A 21602-nucleotide genomic window follows, 5' to 3' on the forward strand; every position below is an offset into this window, starting at 1 on the left:
GGTCCTGCTTAGTCGCGGGAAGACAGGAGGCGGAGTGCCCAGAGCGCGCATGCGCACCGTAAATCAATGGCGGGCTGAGGGACGGGCGGAAGCTAGCTTTGCAATATGGCGGCTGAGGCAGACGGGCTACTCAAACGGGTGCTGGTGCCGATTCTTTTACCTGAGAAATGCTACGACCAAATTTTCGTCCAGTGGGACTTGCTTCACGGTGAGTCTTATTCGGCATCCGATCAAAGTTCTACTCGAGATCCCTCGGGCCGTAAATGAGCCGTCGGTACGGACTAAGTGACGGCGGAGACTACTGCCACGCCGAACCGGGCGGAAGTTACTTCTGAGAGGGGCGAAAGTGTCTCGGGCTCCGGAGGGGGAGAACGCCATATTTGGGTTAGAGGGGGAGTCGCCAGGTGGAAGTGTTTCTTTGCTTTAGCGACAGTGAAAGACGAAAAGACTCAAATTTTACAAAACAAAGTTAAGATCTGACCAGATCCTCCCAATCTTTGGTAGGTTCAGGAGCAAGGTTACACTTGATTTAAAGCCTCTGATGAACGTAGGCCTTCTGCAGCACTCCCAAAGGCTCCTGCCATTCCAGTGGCTTTCCTTCCAGCCTCCACGTTTGCTCATGGACTAATTCTGGAATTAATTGGCATGTCTTTTTCTTATTATCTGGAGGCAACACCACGGCAAAGCCTGTCTCAGACATCAGACCGTTTGGGAAGTCTTCCCAGTGTGCCCTCGTCAGTTCATGGTACCCCCACTATGCCCTAGGGACAATATGTTTTAGTATTTTAGCCGCATTCCTGACCCATGAGAATCCCACTCCCACTGGGCCAAGCTTCAAGGCTATAGAAGATACAGATGGTCAGGGCATAAAAGAAAGCCCTGAAAGGGTAGGGTTAAGTGTTTGAGTCTGGGCCAGGGACAGTCCTGAATAAGATACAGAGGAGACCTGTCCTTGGAGAGAGAAGACTCGGGAAGCTTGCCTAGTTGCTCGGAAGCAGGGAATAAAGGATCAGCGGACTCTTGGGCATTGCTCAGCCCTATGCAGGGAAGTGATGGAAAGCCTTGGAAGTCAGATGGAGGAATTTAATGTGATCTGCAGGGGATGGAAGATTGGGTCAGAGGAGAGGAATAGTAAAAGTTGTTTGGGAAAGTCACCTTGTATGAATGTGGTATGATTTAGAGTAGGAAGAACTAGGCCTTCTCACCCACCTCCAGACAACCCAGGGCTTCCTCTGAGGGCATGTCAAGGTCTTAAGGAGCACTTCAAGCCTTAGGCCTGAGCTCCCTCCTGGAAACCTTAGCCTGGCTTCCAGAGGTCTCCTTTCTATTTATCCCTTTTTGTCTTATCAGTTCCCTGCCTCAAGATTCTCCTCAGCAAAGGCCTGGGGCTGGGCATTGTGGCTGGGTCACTTCTGGGTATGTATTTTATCTTCCTTCCCTCATGTTGGGAGGTGGGTGGAATGCTAAGATACCATAAACTAAATGGGTCCCTTACCCAGAAGTGGGGTTAATATGCCCCCCCCCCCCAGTCCACTCTGTAGCTGTTGTGTTGTGTTCCCAAGGGATGTCAGCTCAACTGTGTCTTTCTCTTCCTTTCTCCAGTAAAACTGCCCCAAGTGTTTAAACTCCTGAGAGCCAAGAGTTCCGAAGGGTTGAGTTACCAGTCCATAATGCTAGAGTTAGTAGCATTGACTGGGACCATGGTCTACAGCATCACCAGAAACTTCCCCTTCAGGTGAGGGGCCCCACCCTTTATCTCCAAGGGTAAATGCTTGCAACTCTAGTTGGGGGTTAGGGTGAGGGAGGTAAAAGGGCAGGAAAAGCTTAAGCCCTTCTGATACTTTAGCCATCATCTGTGGTGATCATGAGAGGTGAGCATTTCAAGAATGCCCACAATCCAATCCTGAGTCAGTCAGGTGGGGGCTGCTGGGAGGCAGGAGGTAAGGAACCACTAGCATTGTGGAGGACAGGAAGTAATCAGAGAATTGTGTCCCCAAGATGTATGGGGCTATGGAGGCTTTCCCTGCCTCTTTCCAGGCCTGCCTTTCTTCCTCCCAACTCTTGACTCCGCAGCTCTTGGGGTGAAGCCTTGTTCCTGATGCTCCAGACAATCACCATCGCCTTCCTGGTCCTGCACTACAGAGGACAAACTGTGAAAGGTGCTGAGGATTTACCCCAAGAGCTGGCTGCACTCCTGAGAGCCCTGCTGGGAACGCAGGCCTGGGGAAGCCAGAGGACTCAGAAGTTGATAAGGACTTCTTGTCTCCCTGTCCCCCAGGTGTCGCTTTCCTAGTGTGCTATGCCCTGAGCCTGCTGGTGCTGCTTTCACCACTGACACCTGTGGCTGTAGTCACCCTCCTCCAAGCCTTCAACATGCCTGCTGTGGTGGTGGGAAGGGTGGGTGCTGGGAACAAAGGAGAGGATGTTGGGAGGGGGGACTGGGTGAGGGGCAGAGCAGAAACCCAAAGTGTGGGAATGTTGGACTGGGAAATGTGGAAATATCAGGGGAACATGGGAAGAGTTCAGATCACAGAATGAAGGGTTTCAACTCCTCCCTTAGCTGCTCCAGGCAGCCACCAACTATCGCAACGGGCACACTGGCCAGCTCTCAGCAATCACAGTCTTTCTGCTCTTTGGAGGGTCCCTGGCTCGAATCTTCACCTCCATTCAGGTGAGTGCACCTCCTTCCCTCTAGAGGGCACTATAACCTCATCTTACCTCTCCTGAGCTGAGGACTTAAAAGCTGCCCCTTCTCGGGAACTCTTTTTGGCTGTGCTGAAGAGTGACCCTAGCTGTGTCTCACCCAGGAAACTGGAGACCTCCTCATGGCTGGAACTTTTATAGTCTCTTCTCTCTGCAATGGCCTCATCGCTGCCCAGCTCCTCTACTACTGGAATGCAAAAGCTCCCCACAGGAAGAAAAAGGAACAGTAAAGTTGAGCTGGCTACTGAAAGTACATTCCATGTTTCATTCACCCACCCAACCTCAGGGCCCTTCTCATCTTAACCAGCCTGCTGGTGTGACCATTCCCCATCCTTCTGCAGTTGCAACTTTAGTAGAAATGCTTGGTTGTCCCAAATCCTTAGGATAGGAGTAGAGATTTTCAGGCTGACATTTTGACATCTATTGTGTGCTGTCCGGTGTATTACTATTGACTTGTTAAGTCATTTGGCTGAGATTCTTCCTTTAGTAGAAGTTTATAGCTACTTAACTATTCCAGGCAAAAGTCTTACCCTGTCCTCCCATCTCCCCACTTCCCTTCTGGCCCTAGAGGACAGAGCCTGGACAGTGGAAGGGACTAGGCATTTGTGGCTGCCTCCCTTCCCCAGCCCAACCCAGACTGTCTCCTGGACCCTGGTGTAGGGTTCGGGGGCAGGGGGAGGGGGACAGAAAAATGACTCAGGCAGGGCCCCAGGGTTGGGTGAGGAGGTTCCTGCTCTGGCAGGTCCAGGCAGAAGGGAGTGGAAACCATGCTGGTTCCTGCTGCAGTGAAGAGGAACAGATGGGACAATAAAGACTCAGAGACATGGTTTAATCATACAAAACTGTGTTTGGCCTACAAAAATATAAGTGTTGTGTTCCCCTGGAGTTTGGGGGTTTGAGGGGGTACTGCCCACCTCCTCTGGACTGTGGTCAACAGTTCTAAAAAAGGGTTTGCAGCCTGGGGTGGAGGGTGGTTCTGGGTGGAAAAGGAGGATGGAAACCTTTCTGGGAGGCCCATGTCCATGAGGGTTAGAGGTGGGTTAGGGGCGTGGGGGCCCCTGTGAGGGGAGGGTTGTACAGAGTGGGAGAGCCTGGGGGTAGGTAGGGGTTGTAGGTGGGGAGCAGCTCCCCCTGGAGCCTAGGGTTACTCTGAGGGAGAGAGCACGGCGAGGGGGCCTCCGGTTTACAGTGGGAAGAGCTGCAAAGAGAAATACTAGGGTTAGAAGGTTCTTGCTTCTTTGGGTGGGAGGTGCCAAGCAGGGTCCCCAACTCTCATGTTGGGGTGGGTCTGACCAGTTCTGTGCAGAGGCAGAACCTGTCACCCATTTACATATCCCTGGCTATCCGGGCCCTACTGGGTACCGCAGGTCGGGAACCGGATCTCAGGATGGCTTAAAGCAGCCCTGCCACGGCCGTGTTCGGGCACGCTCAACAGCGAGCTTGCGTGCTGCGCGCCTGTTTTCCTCTTTTGGGGCGGCAGGCCAGGAAGGGGCAGAGTTGGGCTTGGCCTGTCCTTGCCCCGGGGGCTGGGAGAGGAAGCGGGGTCACACGAGGGCCAGAAAGGGGGTTGGGGGGTGGATTCAGGTAACTAGAACACGTCACATCCAGGGGGCTGTGGTCTGCTCCTGCGGGGCCAACACTGCCCAACTGAGATGAAAACCTCCTGGCCCCCTGGAGCCCTCCCACTCTCCACAGGTCGTCCCCTAAACGCCTCCGGGATCACCCGTTGCTTGGGTAGGCTCAGGGCCTCTGCCAGCCAGGCCCTCTGGTATTCCCCCCCACCCCGGCTCCAGGAGGTGGGGGGCGCGGCGCACAAGCGCCTCCGTCCTCATCCCACGCCCTGGGCACTTACCTGTAACCGCCAGGCAGGTAAGCTGTCGAGTAGTTGGGGGGTTGGTACCCAAAGCCTCTGCTCCCCTGCGTGGTCGCGTACCCGGTCGCCCAGACGGGCCCGCCACCAGCCACGCTGCCGCTTCCCTGATCGAAGTAGGGGGACCTGGCGCACGAGCTCTTGGTCTTGCGCCGGGGCCGGTATTTGTAGTCGGGGTAGTCGCGCAGGTGCCGGGCCCGGAGCCGTTTAGCTTCTTCCACGAAGGGCCGCTTCTCTTCCTCGCCCAGCAGCTTCCACTGCGCGCCCAGGCGCTTGGAGATCTCCGAGTTGTGCATCTTCGGGTTCTGCTGCGCCATCTGGCGGCGCTGGGCGGAGCTCCACACCATGAACGCGTTCATGGGTCGCTTCACCTTCTCCAAGGGAAGCCCCCGGGATACTATCGGGCTCCCGGCGCTCTCCTGCTCCTGGGAGCCCGAGGACAAGGAGGTAGGGGCCGTGGGAGCGGGAGGTTCCAGGCTCCAGGCCTGGTCCTGTGAGCCAGGTAGCGCCATGAGGAGGGTGGAGGGAAGCTTTAAGAGGGCGTCCTACACGCCCTCCCCTACAAAGTGAAACGTCGATTCCCAAACCCACTATCCTTAAAATGGAAGTGCCTCCTAGTCCGGAGTCGTTACAGAGAAACTCGTCTTCTTATAAAGTATATATATCGTCCCCTAGTTCAGAGTCCTTATAACCGAGCCCCTGCGCCCAAACGACCCGACACCCTTTTGGGAAGTCGAGCGCAAAATCCGCTGTCTAGTACCCGGTCCTGGGCAGGTGTGCTCTCCTTTCCTTGTTGCCACTGGATCTCCGACCCAGACCGGCTGCCCCTACCTGCTGCCGGCCACCGGCCCGGCCTTCGGTGGAGGCAGTAAACCTTCACGCTGCCTGGAGTCCCGCAGCCGCCGGAGTCCCTGCAGCCACCAGTAGGCAAATGCCACAAGCGCTTTCTCACCTGGCCTCGGCGTCTGCGGCGGCGGGTGAGCCAGGCCCGGGAACAGCTTTTAAAGACTGACTCCTCCCACTCCCTCCCAGTCAACCGCGCCTCCTTAAGGGCGCCAACATCCCCCTCCCTTAGGCAAACTCAGATGTCCTGTTCCTCCCAGCCCCCAACGCTCCTCCTAGGGGCACCACGCCCCCTCCCCACCCAAGACCCAGAAGTCAGGCCTTCCAGCCCCAGTAGCTCTGAGCAGTTTCCCCTCCCTTCTTAAGCGTCGGCAATTTAAAGTCAATGACTTTGCACAACGGGATCAAGCACAAGGGGATCAAAAGCCCTCAGGGTCTGAGTTGTGCTGGGAGGAAGATGGGAACACCCAAACCCCCAACCCAATCCGTTTTTTGCTGCCTAAAGCTCTTCAAACCCCCCACCTACCCCAGGGCAAAAAGTCAGGCAGTCAGAGGGAGGTAGGCAGGCCATTTTTGTTTCCTGAGTCATCCCAACAGGTGCTTGGGTGGTGATTCAACCCCTTTCCAGGTGAGAAAATTTAAACCCTCCTAACTACAGCCCCTAAACCTAGGTTTCTCCACCACAAAAGGTTTTATCTCCAAACCTTACAGTCAGGAGGAGGCAGGGAGCAAGGAACCCCAGGGTAACTCCTGAGGCTGAGAGGTCAGTGATGCAGCTGCTGGAGAAAAGGCCTGGATCCAGAGCAGAGAACCAGCAGGAATGAGGGCTGGACACCTACATCCCAGGGGCTGTCGTGAGGGAACCCTGCTCCCCACTCTGCCCAAGGCCCAGCCCAAGCCCCAGGCCTCAGGTAATCGGATTAAGCTGCCTGCCTTGGCTCTCAGCACTTAGCAGGAACAGGTCCAGCTTCAAGCAGTCCTACCAACACTGCTGTGACTCAGGGTATAGGAGTGGCCCAGCTCCCTCTACCAGCAAACCTGGGGGAGGGGAGAAGCAACAAGGCACAAGCCACTCTCCTCTAGACCAGGCAGGTACCTGTACCTGGGGAATTTAGGAATGTCAGAAATTCCCACAAGTAGACCATCTCAGGAATGCTAAAGAAGCCAGGTATGGAGATACAGGAAAAAAGGGCCAGGGCAGGTCAGTCCTACAGAAACAGATGGGGCACACTGGGCACAAGGAAGGTGCAGGAACCAGAAAGCCATTTGGATTTTTTTTATTCTCTTTTTAAATACTGTACAGTGAAAAATAAATACGCCTTCTCATCCACCAGACAAGGTTGGTCCCCCCTCCCCTGGGGGACCTTGTCACCCCCCTTCATACACACCCCTGGTTCTACTCCAAAACCTTCCCCATGCCTCCCACCCACTTATACCCTTACTATCCCCGTCTTCCACAGTGATGAGGCCCCAGAAATGGGGGGTACAGGACGGGAGGAGGGATAGCAGGGGAGCCCCCCTGAACTGTCAAATCTGGGTGGATCAAGGAGCACCCCGCACCAACAGGCGGAGAATGGGGGTGTTCAGAGAGAGATTGGGGCATTAGAGGATAAAGGCACATCCAGTCTGATGGGGAAGGAGAGAGGGCTCCCCTCACCCTGGGGGTAGGGTGGACAAGAGGGAGGGGGGTATGACCCTGTTACACACCCCTCCACTAGCTCCTGGAGGTTGGGGGGGACCCAAGCTGCTGTGCCACCCCCCTCCCCCCTAGATAAGAGCAGCTCCAGCGCAGGTCAGTCGGGCCTGTGAGGGCCATGGTGTTGGGCAGCAAGCGAGATGGAGAAGGGAGGGATGTGGGCTGGAGGGTTTATGAAACCCCATTCACCAAACCACCCAACTCCAGAGGGGCAGAGAGCTCCCCATTCTCTGAGGGGCCCTTAGGAAGCTTGCTGACAGAGTCACCCTGAGAGGGAAGTGGGAAAGAAAATGGAGAGGAACAAAAGAAAATGATCAGTAGAAATTCAGGTAATGACATTCCCTACCACCTAGGTGCTCTAAGGCATCTGGTCATCCAGGGGTTAGTCCCCTGATGTGACTAGTCACTTTTACTGGAATCCAGAAAATATGAACCAAACTTTCCTTTCTCTTCTATTCAGACTTTCCACTATTCTAAATGCAGTCTAAAACTCCATCGGACATGCCCTCTCTGCAATTTCATAAGAGATTTCTTTGGGAATTTTCTTACGTCCCCTGCCCCAGAATAACAAAAAAGGCGTTGAGGTAAACTACATATTGCTTTCCTACCTTCTGTCCTGAAAGAGAGTCCTCTGAAGGTTTAGTGCGTTCTAGGGGTGGCCGCTGGCGGCTCTGAGACTCTGCTCGGGAGATATAGTCAGCCACAGTCACTGGAAAAGGCAGAGGACCAAGAGTTTCAGAAGGAACCCAGGTATCCAGCCCCTAGACACTCACTGAACCCCAACCCCTAGTTTTCACAGGATAGGAAGCATCCTGTTCTCTGAGGAAGGACGCTGACATCCAGTGTTAGCTGACCTGGTTGACGGTCTCCACTGATAGAACCATCAGTCCGATTACCACGGTTACGGCGGCGGCGGCTCCGATTACGACGCTGGGGTCTTGACTCATCTTCTGTGGGGCAGGGAAAAACGAGAGCTGTGCATCAATCTCCCATCCCTCAATTCTTGCCCAACTCTAATTTTTCAGACCCAGGTACACCCTTTACCCAGGCCATTCTCTGTCATGCTGGGCCCGTCAGATTCCAGGCCTCCGTCCATGACAGTTCTGTCTTCATCAGTGCGGCGGCGGCGGGAGCGACGACGCCTGGCACTTGCTGGGGGGGGTTCCCCAGGCTCTGAATCAACTGGGGGCTCTGGTTCAGACGTGTCCAGTAGGCTGTAGGGATTACTGTCTGGATCCTTCAGCACTGGTCAGAGGAAGAAGAGGAGGTGGGAGTCAGGTGTCCATCATCTTTCCTTTTACCCCACATTTATGAACCCAGCTGTCTGCTTCTGGTACCTGAGCTAATAGATGAAGAGTTGTATCTTGAGGTGGGCCGGGGGGCAGGTGGGGGTCCCCTACCCCGGCCCCCAATCGGCCGCCTACGGCTTTCTTCCCCCCGAGTCGGGGGATCCCGGTCGCCAGGCCCAGCTCTGTTGGGCTCCTCCCTCTTCTCTGACTCGGTCTCAGAAGCTGTGGATGGGTCTGAGCTGGGGCCTGAAGAACACAGTGAGGGTCAATCAGAGTCACTCACCCTACCCCAGGATCCATCACAGCCCCCGAACTGGAAGACTCTCCCCTTCACTCCTAAGTCCCCCCCCCCAATCACTTCTTCATCAACTACATCACCCTTTCCACAGTATTCCACCCAGACCTCTGCCTCCCACACACCACACCACTGCTCGCCTCCCCTTTCCACAGCTCTCACCATAGGCAGGACCACCTGTCCTCCGGCCCCGGCCGCGGCCCCCATAGCTGCCCCCATAGGTTCGCGTGGTGTGGAGGGAGGAGGAGGAGCTCTCATCAGTGGTATATCCAGCCTTGTCACTGCTACCGCTGCCCCGCCCACTCCCAGGAGGACGGAAGCCCAGCCCAATCTGCCGAAGCTGTTCATCAATTTGCAGCCTCTCCAAGCGAAGCTGCTCCACCTCCTGGTGGGGCAGAAGATGGAGAAAGACATGGAAGGAGGAATAAATATAAGATCAATGAACAGTCTCTTTTCATGAGTCTCTGCCCTGACTGTCCCTACATATCTGAACTCTCAAGAATACAAGACTTAAAACAGAAAATTCTGGGATCCAACCCCACAGCCCCAGATTTCCACCCAATGGTTTCTATTCTACTCAGAGACACAAACTGGGAACCACCACTTTTAACTCTATCCAACAGCATTCTTAGTCCCCTTGTACACGCGGATCTTTCCTATTTCAGGCTTTCAGCGTGGGTACCTGCAGGTAGGAGAGGTGATATTCCAGCAGAGCCTGAGCATTGCTGATATTCTCTCGGGTGCCAACAAATATGAAAGGAACCATTCCCTGGAAAGCAGAGGGAAGGACAGATGGATTAGAAGAAGTCAAAGGAAGTATTAGGCCCACCCTTTCTCCTACAGAAGCCCACCCAAATGGGATCTTTCTGGTTTCTACATCTACCAGGGGAAACCAAAGTGACCATGCCCCAACCCCTAGGAATCCCAGCCCTCAGAAAATGGCTTGGAGAATAAGCCCATCTACTTCTGGAAACCAATCTCTAGGTGTTTATGTCTCATACCTCCTCCCTGGGGTTCTTCTTATCATTGTCACCTTCTACTCGAACCCTCACCACACCAGATTTATCCACAATCTCCTGGATCACTTTCCCATTCTTTCCAATCACTTTGCCTGAATGGGTAAAGGAGGAATTAGGCCTTTTAGAAGAAAGAGAGAAGAGTAAAAACAGACAAGATAAACAGTCTTCCAGCTTCTATATAAGGATTCTGTTAAATGAGTCTCCTGCCTCCAGGCTTCTGATGTGTTCTCACAGGACAAAATATTACAGTCCCTAGAAATTTGTTCTCCCATTTTTGTCACTCCTACTTCAGACTCTGTCCTTATGAAAATGGAAGTTTGCAGGGAGGTGTCAAGCCCAGAATCACTTTAGAGAATCTCACATCTGCCCCCCAACTGTATTCTCCTATATACATACACATCCTCAACTCACCAACCAGGTTCCTGGGCACTTGCACAGAGTCCTCAGAAAACTCAAGGTAGCTCCGGGCCTGTCGGCATGCCTCGGGAGTCTAAGAGAAGAGGAGTGGGGAGTCATTAATAAAACAAAAGGACCTGGATCTTAAATAGTGATCTTCCTGCCACTCTGTCTTTGGGAAAACGTGCTACCACCAAAGTCAGGGAGGGAGGCCAACATGACAGATTTCCTTCCTACTTTATACTCTCTTCTCTCTACCCCTAAGAGACCTAGACAACAGTTATCTTTTGCTGACCTCCCCATAGATGCGGAAAGTGCAGGTCTCTTCACCCAATTCAATGGCAGTCACACCAGGTACTTTCCGGGCCTGCTGGATGTTGGCACCATGAGTCCCGATTGCCAGTCCCATCAGGTCCTCTCGCACTGTGAACTCCTCTTGGAAAGCTGCCGCCAGCTGCTTACTTGTCTGAAAGAAAAAGGCACTGGACTGGAGGAATCATGGTGGTGAAATCTCAGAACACTGTCCCAGGTACCTGATGTGTAACTTCAAGAAGAAAAAAATGTGTGAAAGAAAGCCAGAACTACCTGGCTGACCTAGAGTCTGATGACCACTATGACCCGTGTGGAGAGTTCAGGAACTTTTCTCTCCAACCTTCCAAATACCAATGGCTTGGTGGGGAGAGGAGGAAATGAGGTAGAGTTTGGGCTGGCAGCCACCAAAGCTCCAGATTTGGCTTTAATACAATCTGGTTGTGTGATCCCAAACAAAACACACTCTCTGTGCCTCTGTTCTGTCAGGTGCTAAATGATGACACCTGACCTACCCCATCCCAGGCTATCAAGAGGATTAAATAAGGTTGGTGCGGAAGAAAAAACTTTTCACAAGGCAAATGCAAGTGTAAGGAATTATTTACCTTTATCAAACTAATATCAACTCCCAAAATAAAACCTGAAAAGTTGAGTAGAAAGCAAGGAGTTAAGAAAAGCATATAAGGAAGTTACAGAACCCCATACCACCACTGTTTCTCAACCAGTCCTTAGAGGGATACCTGAGTACAAGAGCAGGAAAAGGGAAAGGTTCTCGAAAAGTGAGTCCTAGGTAGGAAGCATTAAATAGGAAAATTATCTGAAAGGGGACATTGCCAGATCGCAATTCACTACTTTCTACTTCCAAGATGGATGGGGCTGAGCTAGGCAAGAAGAAAAAGCTGGAAAAAGGAACTATGTTGAGTGTTCAAAATAACTGAGGGAGGGCGGGGAGAGGATCTAGAATGATTTACAAATGTCTTCTAGAGAAATTTGCCAAGAGTTTTCTTTCTTAAACTGCATGATGGGTACAAAGGTGACTTGTACCCAACTTGTACCCATATCCCTATTCTTAAAACTTTGCATCTGTGGTTACTTTAGTTCTCTGGGATTCTTTACCACACAGATCAATACAGCCAAGTCGTAGGAGAGAATACTCTACATCATCAAGAAATCTGCTTGTTGGGAACTGGAGCAGATTATCTGGGAGTAATGGTGAATTTTTAACTGCCAGTGCCCTGAATAGCATCCCTGGAGAAGTGAGAGATTACCATGGTTCAGAATTTGCACAGGCTCCCAAAAAGATCAGTTCACTTAAAAAGGAACTGGATGTTCAAATACACACACATACACACACACCCTACGCATTTAGAATGGTATAATACCTACAGAAATCTGACCATCATAAGATGTCAGAACTCAGAAAGATCTTGTAGAGACATTCTAGTTTAACTAGCTCATTGTCACAGATAAAGAAGAGAAAGTTCAGTGAAATCAGATTATTTGCCAAGGTCAATTATTTGATAAAGGAAGATTTAGGATTTCAAGTTCAGTGGTCTTTCCAATGTATAAATGATTCTCAAATATATCCACAAAGCGGCTTGGTTCCCAGAGGTAATTTGGGGGAGGCTAGTGGAGGTAAGAGCCACACCTTCTTCCACTTTTAGACAGAGCTGCTCTGACTGATCCGTTTTATGCATTGTGCTTTCAAGTAAAATTTCACTTGATCAAAGGGTCCTACAGCTAAAAAAAAAAAAAAAGTGTATACTAAAACATGATGGAGCTCTGCCATCTGGAGTCGAGGAGTCTGGAATAAAATAGCAGACCTAGGTTTAATGGCCCCCAAAGATCTTAACCCCTTTGTTCTGTAAAGACAAGAGCATGGGTAGAGGATGGGGTAGGAGGGAAGGAGGACAATTCTATTCAGCAGTAAAAAGTGGACCCAAAACTTACCTCTAGGTGCTTGGTAGCTTCTTCATTGCGGGACATGAGTAACAGTTTGGTGCGCAGGCTTCGGAAATGCATGTCACCCAGCAGGGATGCCCGTTTCACAGGGGCTTCTGTGGTTGACTGGGATGAAACCAATGGAAAAGTCATTAAAACTGATAGACTATTTATTGGAGAAGAGCCAGGAACTAGGAATCAGGATGCCTGAGTGTCTGGAAAAGGGTGGGAGTTAAGAAACATAACTGAGGAAAATAATTGTCAGTTTCACAAGGGCCTAACTAGGTGCCTAAGGGAAGTGATTTTAAGCAGCAAGCACAGACAACAATCATACTGTCTGTTTTTGAGAGCCCAAATACACAAGGGAAGGTCCCCAGCCCAGACTGCAACGTGATGGTCAGGTTAAAAAATAATTAAGGTCATACATGAGGAAAATTAAGGAAAGGCAGGGCTGACCTGAGTCTACAGGGGTCAGGAGCAATAAAGTCCTCTTTGACAAATAAATATAAGCACATTTTAGCTCCTCCCTTCCTGCAAAGTAGTTAACAAGAGACAAGGGTTTAGGTGAAATTCAGGCAGAATACACTCACCGGGGCGGAGGGTGTGGTTCAGTGGAAAAGTGCCTGCATAGCATGCACGAGGTCCTGAGTTCAATTCTCAGTACCTCCGTTAAAAATAAATAAATGAACTTAATTACCTCCTCCCCCCCTAAAAAAGCCCATGTGTAAACTCACCAGAATGAAGAGCTCACTATTTGTGAAGTTGAGAAAGATGCAGTTTGCTCCCAATGCTTTCTTGAACTCTTTATGGACATTTTCATTGGAGCAGCTGCAAAGAAAGAGAACAGTGCTCAGAGGGCAGCTGAAGATTCAGGGGAGAGACAGACTGAGAAAAATAAGAAAAGTGGAAGGACTACAGTAAAAGAACAGGGATGAGGAAACAGAGGAACTGGGAGCAAAAAGGACTCTAGAGGGCTAAGGGAACAGCACAGTACACTGAACCTGGGAGCGGGGCCTGGGAGAAACGGGTAGAAATGAGGTCGGGAGGACAACTCCCGACATCCCAAACACTCACGCCTCTCTCAGATCCTCAGGCACAGCCATGGTAACCTTGAAGAAGCTGCCTTTGGTTGCAAGGGGATTGGGGTTAACTGGCCGAAGCCGTTCCAGGGTGACAATCTCATTGTAAGTGGCATCACAGGCAGCATATTCAATGACATAGAACTGGCAGAAGGAAAAAAAAGGAGAAGCTGTGGATGACTTGAGCTTCTATCTCCCGCCTTTCTATGACTAAAATGTGTTTCAGTTCTCCAAAGGCCTTCACAATCACTCACATCTCCCTTCATCATCCGCACCCGGGCCAGCCACCAGCCACAAGGTTCTTGTTCATTGGCTCGAGAATAAACCTGAGAAGTTGAAAATAAAAGAGATATTGAGGACCATCCAAAAACATCAAGAATGGAATAAGCACTAAGACACCTGGGAAGTATCCTAAGCCAAGATTTAAAAAAGTGGGGAAGAGCTGTTAAATAAAATCAGAGGGCACTGGATTTTAGATACTATCATCATAAATGGAAGAAAAGTGAATCCCTGAAACTGGGAAGCTCCCTGAGAGTCTGGATGATCCCAACAGTGATGGACAGAGAACTGCTGCATTTCACTCTTCCACAGGCTGCCTGGATGAAGGGAGTAACTTAGCTTGGGAAGGAAGGACAGTGAACCAACCAGTGAGGAGCCTAGGATGCTGGTATAACGGTAAGGGAGATGCAGACTCCTGGGAAACGTGACATTTATAAAGGGTGGACTCCATGCCCTTACCTCCACCTCATCCCCTTCTGTGATCTCCTTATTATAGTCAGCTGGAGGTGGGAGCCGGACATCCCCAAAAGGAATCTGTCTCTCACTCTGCCAGCTGCAAGGGAAACAGTGATATGAAAGCTATTCAGCTTATGTGGTTGCCCATTTCTTCAGGAAGAGGTTACTTTCTCTACTGGGCATTTTCTCCCTTCCCTGGTGATTAGAAGCTAAACCCCAGGCCCTGCTCCATAGTGGTGTCATCTATCTCTTGCTTGCATCTAAATACTGGATCAAATGTCCCCTACCTGCACCAAATTTCAGCCCTTTCCTCTCCTGGGATCCCACCCAAACCCCTGTCTCTCCCCGACCTATTACATGCCTCATGAGACTCAGCCGCCCCCTCTTCTCCACTCTCCTTCTAGGACCTAGTCTGCTGGATTCTCTATTCCCAAGGTCTTACTTGTTTTCAAAGAAGATGGTGACAGAGTCTTCATGGACATCCTTCACAAAGCCCTAGAATGGATTTTAGAACAAAGTAAAAAAAAAGAAAGTGACAATTTACCACCACTGCAGCCATCAAGGGAACAGAGACTTCTGGAGGGCCTTAAATACTCTTGAGTTTTAGATGGGGACACAAGCAATCTCAAAACAGCCAGACAAAGCTGTACTGGGGAAAGAAAACCAATGTTGAGGTAGCAAGAAAGGAAATATTTATTGGCTTGGAAAGGGATGTGGCAAAATCCTGAAATGAGATAGAAATTAAGTTGAAGGGAGAAACATCACCTGCATCAGAATAGCCTGGAAACTAGTGGTCTCCTATGGCTCCCACAGGGACCTCCCTATCTGTCTGCCTCCTGCTGTGCTGAGCAGCTTGCCAGAGTTCAATTAAAATACCAACAACATTCAGCAAAGCTAAGAATATCCCATGAGACAGTGTGAGACTGTCCCGGAGCACCTAGAGGACATCAGGATCTGCCAAGACAGAAAAGGGTCTGGCTTCTTAATACAGCAAGAGCCCTGAGCAAACATGGTGCCGGGGTGCCTGGTCCTAAGAAAATAATCAGAACACTGGAGAAGTTCAAAACTTCGAACACAATTCACAGAAGGAAAAATTGGGATTTAAAAGATGTGAGATTTCTAAATGTTAGACTAGGATACTGCTGAGATTTTGGAAAGGAAAATAAAATTTGTGGAAGACCCCAATCTTGAGATCTTGACAAAGAGGAACAGGGAAGATTAAATAGCTGGTCTACCTATTTCCTACATCCTCACTGAGGAAGCCAAGGCTATGTGTTCAATCCTTTGCTCCCAATTTTTCTATCTTCTCTCGCTATTTTTGACATATTCAAAATCAGGGGTTGCTAAGTTTGATAAAGTCCAATTTATCAATTTGTCTGTTTGTAACTGAGCTTTTGGTTTCCTTTCTAAGAAATCCAAAGCCACAAAGGTTTTCCCCTATGTCTTCTAGCAATCTTATAGTTTTAATTTTACATTTAGGTCTATGATCCATTTTGAGTTGAATTTTGTATATGGTGCAAGATATGATCAAAGTTAATTTTTACCTATGGATATCCAGTTCTTTCAACACCATTTGTTGAAAGACTATCCTTTCTCTACTGAATTACCTTCCACTTCTGTCAAAAATCAGAAAATACAAATTAATGTATAACAGAAAGCAGGTTGGTGGTTGGCAGTTGGCAGAAGACTTTTGGGAGGGATAGAAATGTTCATTATCTTGATTATGGTTTGTTTTATATGTATGTCAAAACTTAACAAATTGTACACTTTAAATATGTGTACTTCACTATATATCAATTATGCCTCATTAAAGCTTTAAAAAAATTTAGTGGTTTCAAAAAGCTAACATACAGGAACTATTCCTGAGCTTTGCAAGTAGGAACAAAATATGAGCTTAGGAGAGAAAACACCAAAAACGTATACTTGTGTCACTCCCACCTCAGAGAACTAGTCAATCATAAACACTACATTGCTGTTTCCTTACGGTGGGAAAATCTAAAAAATCTCACTCTTGATACAGATCTTGCTATGGAGTCTTACTACTTAGAGCCTTACTACTCCCCAAGGCATTAACACTCCTGCCTGGCCCCTTCATGCTTTAGCTTTCTCAGCCATTCCCTTCCTCGGAAATGTTTTTCCCACTCTTCATTCAGCTCCATCAATACCCATTCCTACTATTCTCCATTCAAGTCTTCTGAGGCATCTACTCCCCACTATTTGCCTAAGTCCCTCCTCCCTTTTGGGTTCTTCCCTTAGTTCCTTCCTCCCCTCCTTTTTTTTCTTTAGCTCTTTTCTCAGTGTCCTCTTCCCCTCCTCCCACAACCACTATCATCTCTCTTGCCTCTTCTTTTCACCCTTTATAAGGGTCTGTCTGAATTTCTATAAACATTTCAACCAGCCTCTTCAGCTGACTTTATCCAACTCACTATACAAAATGTCTATCTCTAAGCTTTAGAAACAGTTTATCAACAGAGAGTTAGCTATTTTCAAAACATTTCAGGGATGAAATAAAACACAGTGGAAGACACAGAAGGAGAAAAGAATCACTTGCCTGCCTCTTTGGTGAACAGATTCCCACTCCTAGGTATATATACACATTCACAAAGGATATGCCTAAAGCTCCAATCCAATCCTCCTCCAACGTGTCAAGGTTGGACCTCAGGGAGAGGCAGCAATACTACCTGGTTTTTCTAGCTACCATGATCCCAAAGCAGAAATTCAAAGCTCAGAATGGAGTTTTCCCTCACATTACTCAGCAGTACAATGAAGCGTCACTCATACTTCTAGGGTCCTTTTCCTTCAGATTCTCCAAAACAAGCTTTCTCCTCAACTTCATATTCCAATTCAGTCTCTGCTCCTTAATTCCACCCACACCACCCCAGTTTTTTTCCTCCAAAGATACCAGTGATAGAAAGAGAGCTCCCAGTTCTGCTCAGTCCATGATCATTGGGAAGTTAAGCAGATGAAGGCAAGAGCAGTTGAATAAATCTCTAGAAAGCTACCTACATCCAAAGGATAACTCGATTCAGTGGCCATGGTATATAGGATTTTGGCTTATAGGGCCTAGGACTGGAGAGAGGAAGAGACAGCCTTAGTTTCCTAAGTACTTCAGTTTCCTCAAATTACAAGACATAAAATTAGTTCCCACCTTCAACCTATCTTCTAGTCCTGGACTCTCAAAATAAAGGAAGGAGTTCTAGGAGAAAAGCAGGAAAGGGTCTGGATAAAAACCACATGTTGAAGCTGAGGATGCCATATTCTTTAACAAAAGAACAGGAATTAGGATATCCAGGTAAGGTCTGGAGAGCTGGATAACTGTGTCCTGGAAGTTGAACAGATACTTCATTTAGGAGAGTACAATTTAAAGAATAAAACACATTAAGTTCTGACAGAAAAGAAAGAACTGATGGGATAGCTACAAGATAACTTAGACCCCAGATCTGACATTTGCAGTTCTACCCTGGAAGATCAACAACAGGACCCAATTCTGAGAGGGATGAAAGGAACCTTCCCAAATTTATAGTTCTGGAAGCAATGTAAACACTCCTTGACCCACACTGAAGTTTGCTGAGTCATGAATATTAAATCAGTAGCAAGGTCAGATTGGGTAAGTATCTATATGGCACTGAAAGCTGAAGAAAGATTAGTCTGAATTTAAGGACTGATCGTTATTTTCAACTGAGGCATGGGGCAGAAAATGCTAAAGTGACCAGAACACAAAATCCACATTACCTGGCTTTCAGCTCAACTCCAAATTTTACTCTCTGATTTAAAGCATCCCATCCCCAATTCACTCAATCAAGTATATCACTGCCACAGCCCACAGGAGAAAAGGGAAAGATTCAGAGTCTTTGTTAGACACTCATATGTGGAAAGGGAAATTTCCCTTCCCAGCCGGCGTACACCGTTAATTTGAACTGGATACCAATCTTTCCCAGCTGTGCTTGGCTTCCCTGCTTCCTAGAACAAAAGCAAACATCATATCTTGATCTCAGACTCAATTTAAGAATCACTTTTCTTGGGGGTGGGAAGGATCTAGATGAAGGACAAGATACTGTGGGAAATTAGGCTAAACTCTTATGAGGAAAGGTATTTCAACAAAGGTAATGCAAGTCTGGGGAAAAGGGATTTAAGAGACAAATGTACTCTATCAGAACCAGAAAGGAATTAAAAGAGACTCTGCCAAAGAAAACAGAAATGCTATGGAGGCAGCTAGAAGAAAAAAGTCTCATGAGTTAGGAAAGTATGCACAAAAAAATGACAGACGGGATCAGCTGGGAGCTTCCTTCTCCCATCTCAGCTGGGTAATAGAATAAGGCCGTTTCCGGGGATTACACAGGAATACAGAAATATTAGGACAAAAAGGCAAAGACTTAAACTGAGAGGATAAGATCGATGTGGGTACCCACAGGCACTGAATATAAAGAAATCTGGTGAGGGAAGTAAGGCAGAAATGAATAGGCATTTAGAGTGGGTAAAAAATCACTATACTGAATTTATCATTTGAAGCTGGGGCAGAAACCTTCTACTCCAAGGACAAATATGAGACCCTTTCTAGTTACAGTTATAGCAAGATATGCTTCACAGGGAAGGAGATGGAGAAAGTCATTTCCAAGGGCACTAAGGCGAACAGGTCTACTATGGGAGGCTTGAGGGGAAGTGGAGGAAAGGGGCCTCTTCTCACAAGTGATGTTATGAGAAAATATCTCTGCTCTTGCTCCTTAGGATAAAACAAGAGAATGAGACAGAAATTAGGAAAGTCTCTGAGACAATTTCAGGCATAAAGTCCAAAGAGTTCAAAGTAACAACAGTCACATAAAGAAAAATTCCTGAGAGACAAGAGGGGTCTCCCTCTGGCTTAATCTAAATTTAGTGTCCTAAAAAATAGCTTCAGAACAGATAAAGAAGGCAATAAAAGTAGTTCTAAAAAACCAAATCCTGGGCAAGGAGGGAGCTGAAGTAAACAAGGATCTTTTAAAGATAGTCCCCTTCTTCTTAAAAAAAAAGAAAAAGAAAAAAAAAAGCCTATCGGATTCCCAAATTGGGCAGCCTGGTCAAAAGTCTTCTAGAAGTGGATATCTTTTAAGATAAACATAGGGAATCCTAATGAGATCCCCTTTTAGAGATCACAATATGAAGCTTACACTCCTCAAGATGAAGAAAGTATATGAATGATCTAAATGTATCTGAGGTCAAAGTGAGATGATAAATACAAAACCATCCCTGGGTAGAATGGTAGACTAGCTAGTCTTGGGATAAAGGGGTGGGGTAAGAGACTTGTGAAAAGATGCCACCTTATGGCTAGGAGGTAACTTGACTGGTACAGCCCAGAGTTCCTGAGGTCAAAAACACGAAATGTCATAAACAGACTTCGACCGTTTCTCCTTGGGTTAGAAACAGAAATACAAGATGAAAGTGGGGTGAGTCTTTCCGAGCCAGCAGGCAGAGGCCTCTCGGAGAAAGATGAAAGGATCTAATATGGGACGGCCTTCCCAAGGGGTTAACAGGGGAGAATAAAGAGAATTCTCCATGTGCGTAGACTGTAGGGAAGATGTGATTAAGGTCTAAGGTAAGTCTTCCACTAGGAAACAGGAAAAGTCAATGACACGCTGGGTAAATGGGGTCTCTTCTGGGGTGTTGGGGTGGGGGGCGCTGATCCAAGCACAATAATGCCCTGATATTCATGCTCTCTGAGATGCGGGTAAAAGCAGGTATAATTAAAGGGGCCAAAAATAAGAGGAAAGGGTTAACTTCCAGAGGTCTCCTCAGGAGGGCCGCGGGTGGGAGCGTGAGTCTAAGGTTCTAAGGGTCAGGACTTAGCTCCAGAACCTCGATCCCGCCCCACTCTCTGCTCTGGCTGGAGGGAAGTGGCTGAAGACCGTGTCCCCGGCCAGCGCGCCGCCTCACCTTGTAGAAGGCCCCGTTGGAGCCGCGCACCTCGACGGGCAGTCCCGGCTCCACATCCCCCCCCGAGGCCAGGCCGCCCATGGCGCCGCCACCGCCTCCGACTCCCCCGGCGGCGGCTGCAGCAGCGCTCTGAGTGCGGGCCGGGCCAGGTCCCCGGCGTCTCCCCGGAGGAGGAGCCGGAGGGGGAGCCGCGGGGGGCGGGAGCCGGGCCGGCCCCACGGCGGCCCTGCCACAGCCAACGAGCAGGGGGCCGGGGCCGGGCCGCTCCCCGTCCGCCGCCGCCGCCTTGGTCTCCGCCACCGTGAGGGAAACGGCCGCCGCCGCCGCTGCCTTCGTCACCTCAGCTTCCGCCCGCCGCCGCCCCCGCTGCTGCCTCAGTCCCGGGACCCGCTGCTGCCGCTGCCGCTCCACGGCCTCCACCTCCCCCTGCCGCCACCGCCTACTGCGCAGGCGCACCGAGCACCCGCCCGCCGCGCGCGGGTCCCAAGGGCCACTGCGCAGGCGTCGAAGCTGGCGACCCAGCTCGCGCTCGCCAGCGCATCAGGGCTTCTACACTCCTCTTCACTCTCTCACGCCCTCTCCTGGTCGCTTTTTTGCGCTTGCGCAGAATGAGACTGGCGCTCTTTCTTCGCCACCCCACCACTCCACCGTCCCCATCTCTTCCTTTCCCCGCCCCACAACACTGAGAGCTAACCAATCATGGGGAGGGAGGGGCCAAGCTCACTCAGTCGGATTGGGTTTCTGCTGCTCCTGGTCAGACCACACCCACTTCACCCTGAGAGCTCCACCAGGCTTGGGCAAGTTAGGGATGGGCATGCGCCTGAATGATTGCTTGGTCACTTTCCCCACCTTTGTCTTCCTTGATGCGCACGCTCCAAAGAAAAAAAAGAGGAGTCAAAAGGAAAAAGGAGGGGCTGGTGCGCATGCGCTGAGCTTTAATGTCTACAGTCCCGTATAGGCTCTTTTGATCATCTGTAACTCTTGTGAGAGGTTTACGAGTCATGTTCTTGCCTTGAGAAGATTCTGATCATGCGTATATTGAAAGGTTAAAAAAGAATGTCAAGGCAGTACCAAAAGGCAAATGCAACTTAGATTAGCACAAGATTTGATATCTAAATGCTGAGAAAATTCAAAATAGGAAAAATTACTATGGAAAAAGGATAGCAGATGGAAAACTTAGGATTCTTAAACTAAAATAATTAAGAAGTTTAGGTATAAGTGAATAAAATCGTACACAGATTAGAATCATGTGTTGTGCAGTTAATCATTTAGCAAATATTTAGCCCTCACTCTGTTCCAATCACTATAAGTGGTAAGGATACAAAGGCAAGATGTGGGCCCAAAGACAAGACTTTCACAATGTGTTGGGGAAGGGACAGACAATTAAACAGATTTAAACAAACAAGTCAACAAATAAGTGCATGGCTTTAAATTGAAGACAGAAATAAGAACTAGGCATAGAGGGAAATCCAGGGAGGCAAACAATGGTCAATTGTTCTTCAGAGTGATCCAGGAAGACC

General features: G+C 49.1%; 3 protein-coding genes across 3 annotated transcripts; 1 reads left to right on the plus strand and 2 right to left on the minus strand.

The window, feature by feature from the left end:
- Positions 1 to 70: 70 nt before the first annotated feature.
- On the plus strand, positions 71 to 3545 carry MPDU1 (mannose-P-dolichol utilization defect 1). Its single transcript, XM_010996522.3, has 7 exons — positions 71 to 208; positions 1351 to 1416; positions 1603 to 1735; positions 2074 to 2159; positions 2279 to 2397; positions 2561 to 2671; positions 2808 to 3545. The coding sequence occupies exons 1-7, from the start codon at positions 106 to 108 to the stop codon at positions 2931 to 2933; spliced, it is 744 nt and encodes a 247-aa protein (XP_010994824.1). The 5' UTR covers positions 71 to 105; the 3' UTR covers positions 2934 to 3545.
- SOX15 (SRY-box transcription factor 15) lies at positions 3531 to 5496 on the minus strand. The gene is made up of 2 exons (XM_031467734.2): positions 4556 to 5496; positions 3531 to 3901 (listed from the first exon to the last, which is right to left on the minus strand). Exons 1-2 carry the CDS (start codon positions 5083 to 5085, stop codon positions 3733 to 3735), a joined length of 699 nt encoding a protein of 232 aa, XP_031323594.1. The 5' UTR covers positions 5086 to 5496; the 3' UTR covers positions 3531 to 3732.
- Positions 5497 to 6677: 1181 nt separating this feature from the next.
- FXR2 (FMR1 autosomal homolog 2) lies at positions 6678 to 20527 on the minus strand. Its single transcript, XM_031467728.2, has 17 exons — positions 20083 to 20527; positions 14618 to 14670; positions 14179 to 14272; positions 13695 to 13766; positions 13436 to 13584; positions 13096 to 13189; positions 12371 to 12487; positions 10407 to 10577; positions 10127 to 10205; positions 9698 to 9807; positions 9379 to 9465; positions 8859 to 9081; positions 8450 to 8647; positions 8157 to 8357; positions 7967 to 8062; positions 7721 to 7821; positions 6678 to 7379 (listed from the first exon to the last, which is right to left on the minus strand). Exons 1-17 carry the CDS (start codon positions 20161 to 20163, stop codon positions 7284 to 7286), a joined length of 2022 nt encoding a protein of 673 aa, XP_031323588.1. The 5' UTR covers positions 20164 to 20527; the 3' UTR covers positions 6678 to 7283.
- Between the last annotated feature and the right edge of the window lie 1075 nt (positions 20528 to 21602).

This window comes from Camelus dromedarius, chromosome 16 (assembly GCF_036321535.1).
Source record: "Camelus dromedarius isolate mCamDro1 chromosome 16, mCamDro1.pat, whole genome shotgun sequence".
Classification (NCBI taxonomy): Eukaryota; Metazoa; Chordata; class Mammalia; order Artiodactyla; family Camelidae; genus Camelus; species Camelus dromedarius.

Coding starts and splice junctions, on each gene's coding strand:
- MPDU1 (XM_010996522.3), top strand. CDS start 106: ATGGCGGCTGAGGCAGACGGGCTACTCAAACGGGTGCTGGTGCCGATT. Junction 209..1,350: donor CCAGTGGGACTTGCTTCACG/GTGAGTCTTATT, acceptor TTGTCTTATCAG/TTCCCTGCCTCAAGATTCTC. Junction 1,736..2,073: donor ACCAGAAACTTCCCCTTCAG/GTGAGGGGCCCC, acceptor TTGACTCCGCAG/CTCTTGGGGTGAAGCCTTGT.
- SOX15 (XM_031467734.2), bottom strand. CDS start 5,085: ATGGCGCTACCTGGCTCACAGGACCAGGCCTGGAGCCTGGAACCTCCC. Junction 3,902..4,555: donor TACCTGCCTGGCGGTTACAG/GTAAGTGCCCAG, acceptor TTCTCTTTGCAG/CTCTTCCCACTGTAAACCGG.
- FXR2 (XM_031467728.2), bottom strand. CDS start 20,163: ATGGGCGGCCTGGCCTCGGGGGGGGATGTGGAGCCGGGACTGCCCGTC. Junction 13,767..14,178: donor CAGAAGGGGATGAGGTGGAG/GTAAGGGCATGG, acceptor TCAACTTCTCAG/GTTTATTCTCGAGCCAATGA. Junction 13,585..13,694: donor TGCGGATGATGAAGGGAGAT/GTGAGTGATTGT, acceptor TCCTTCTGCCAG/TTCTATGTCATTGAATATGC.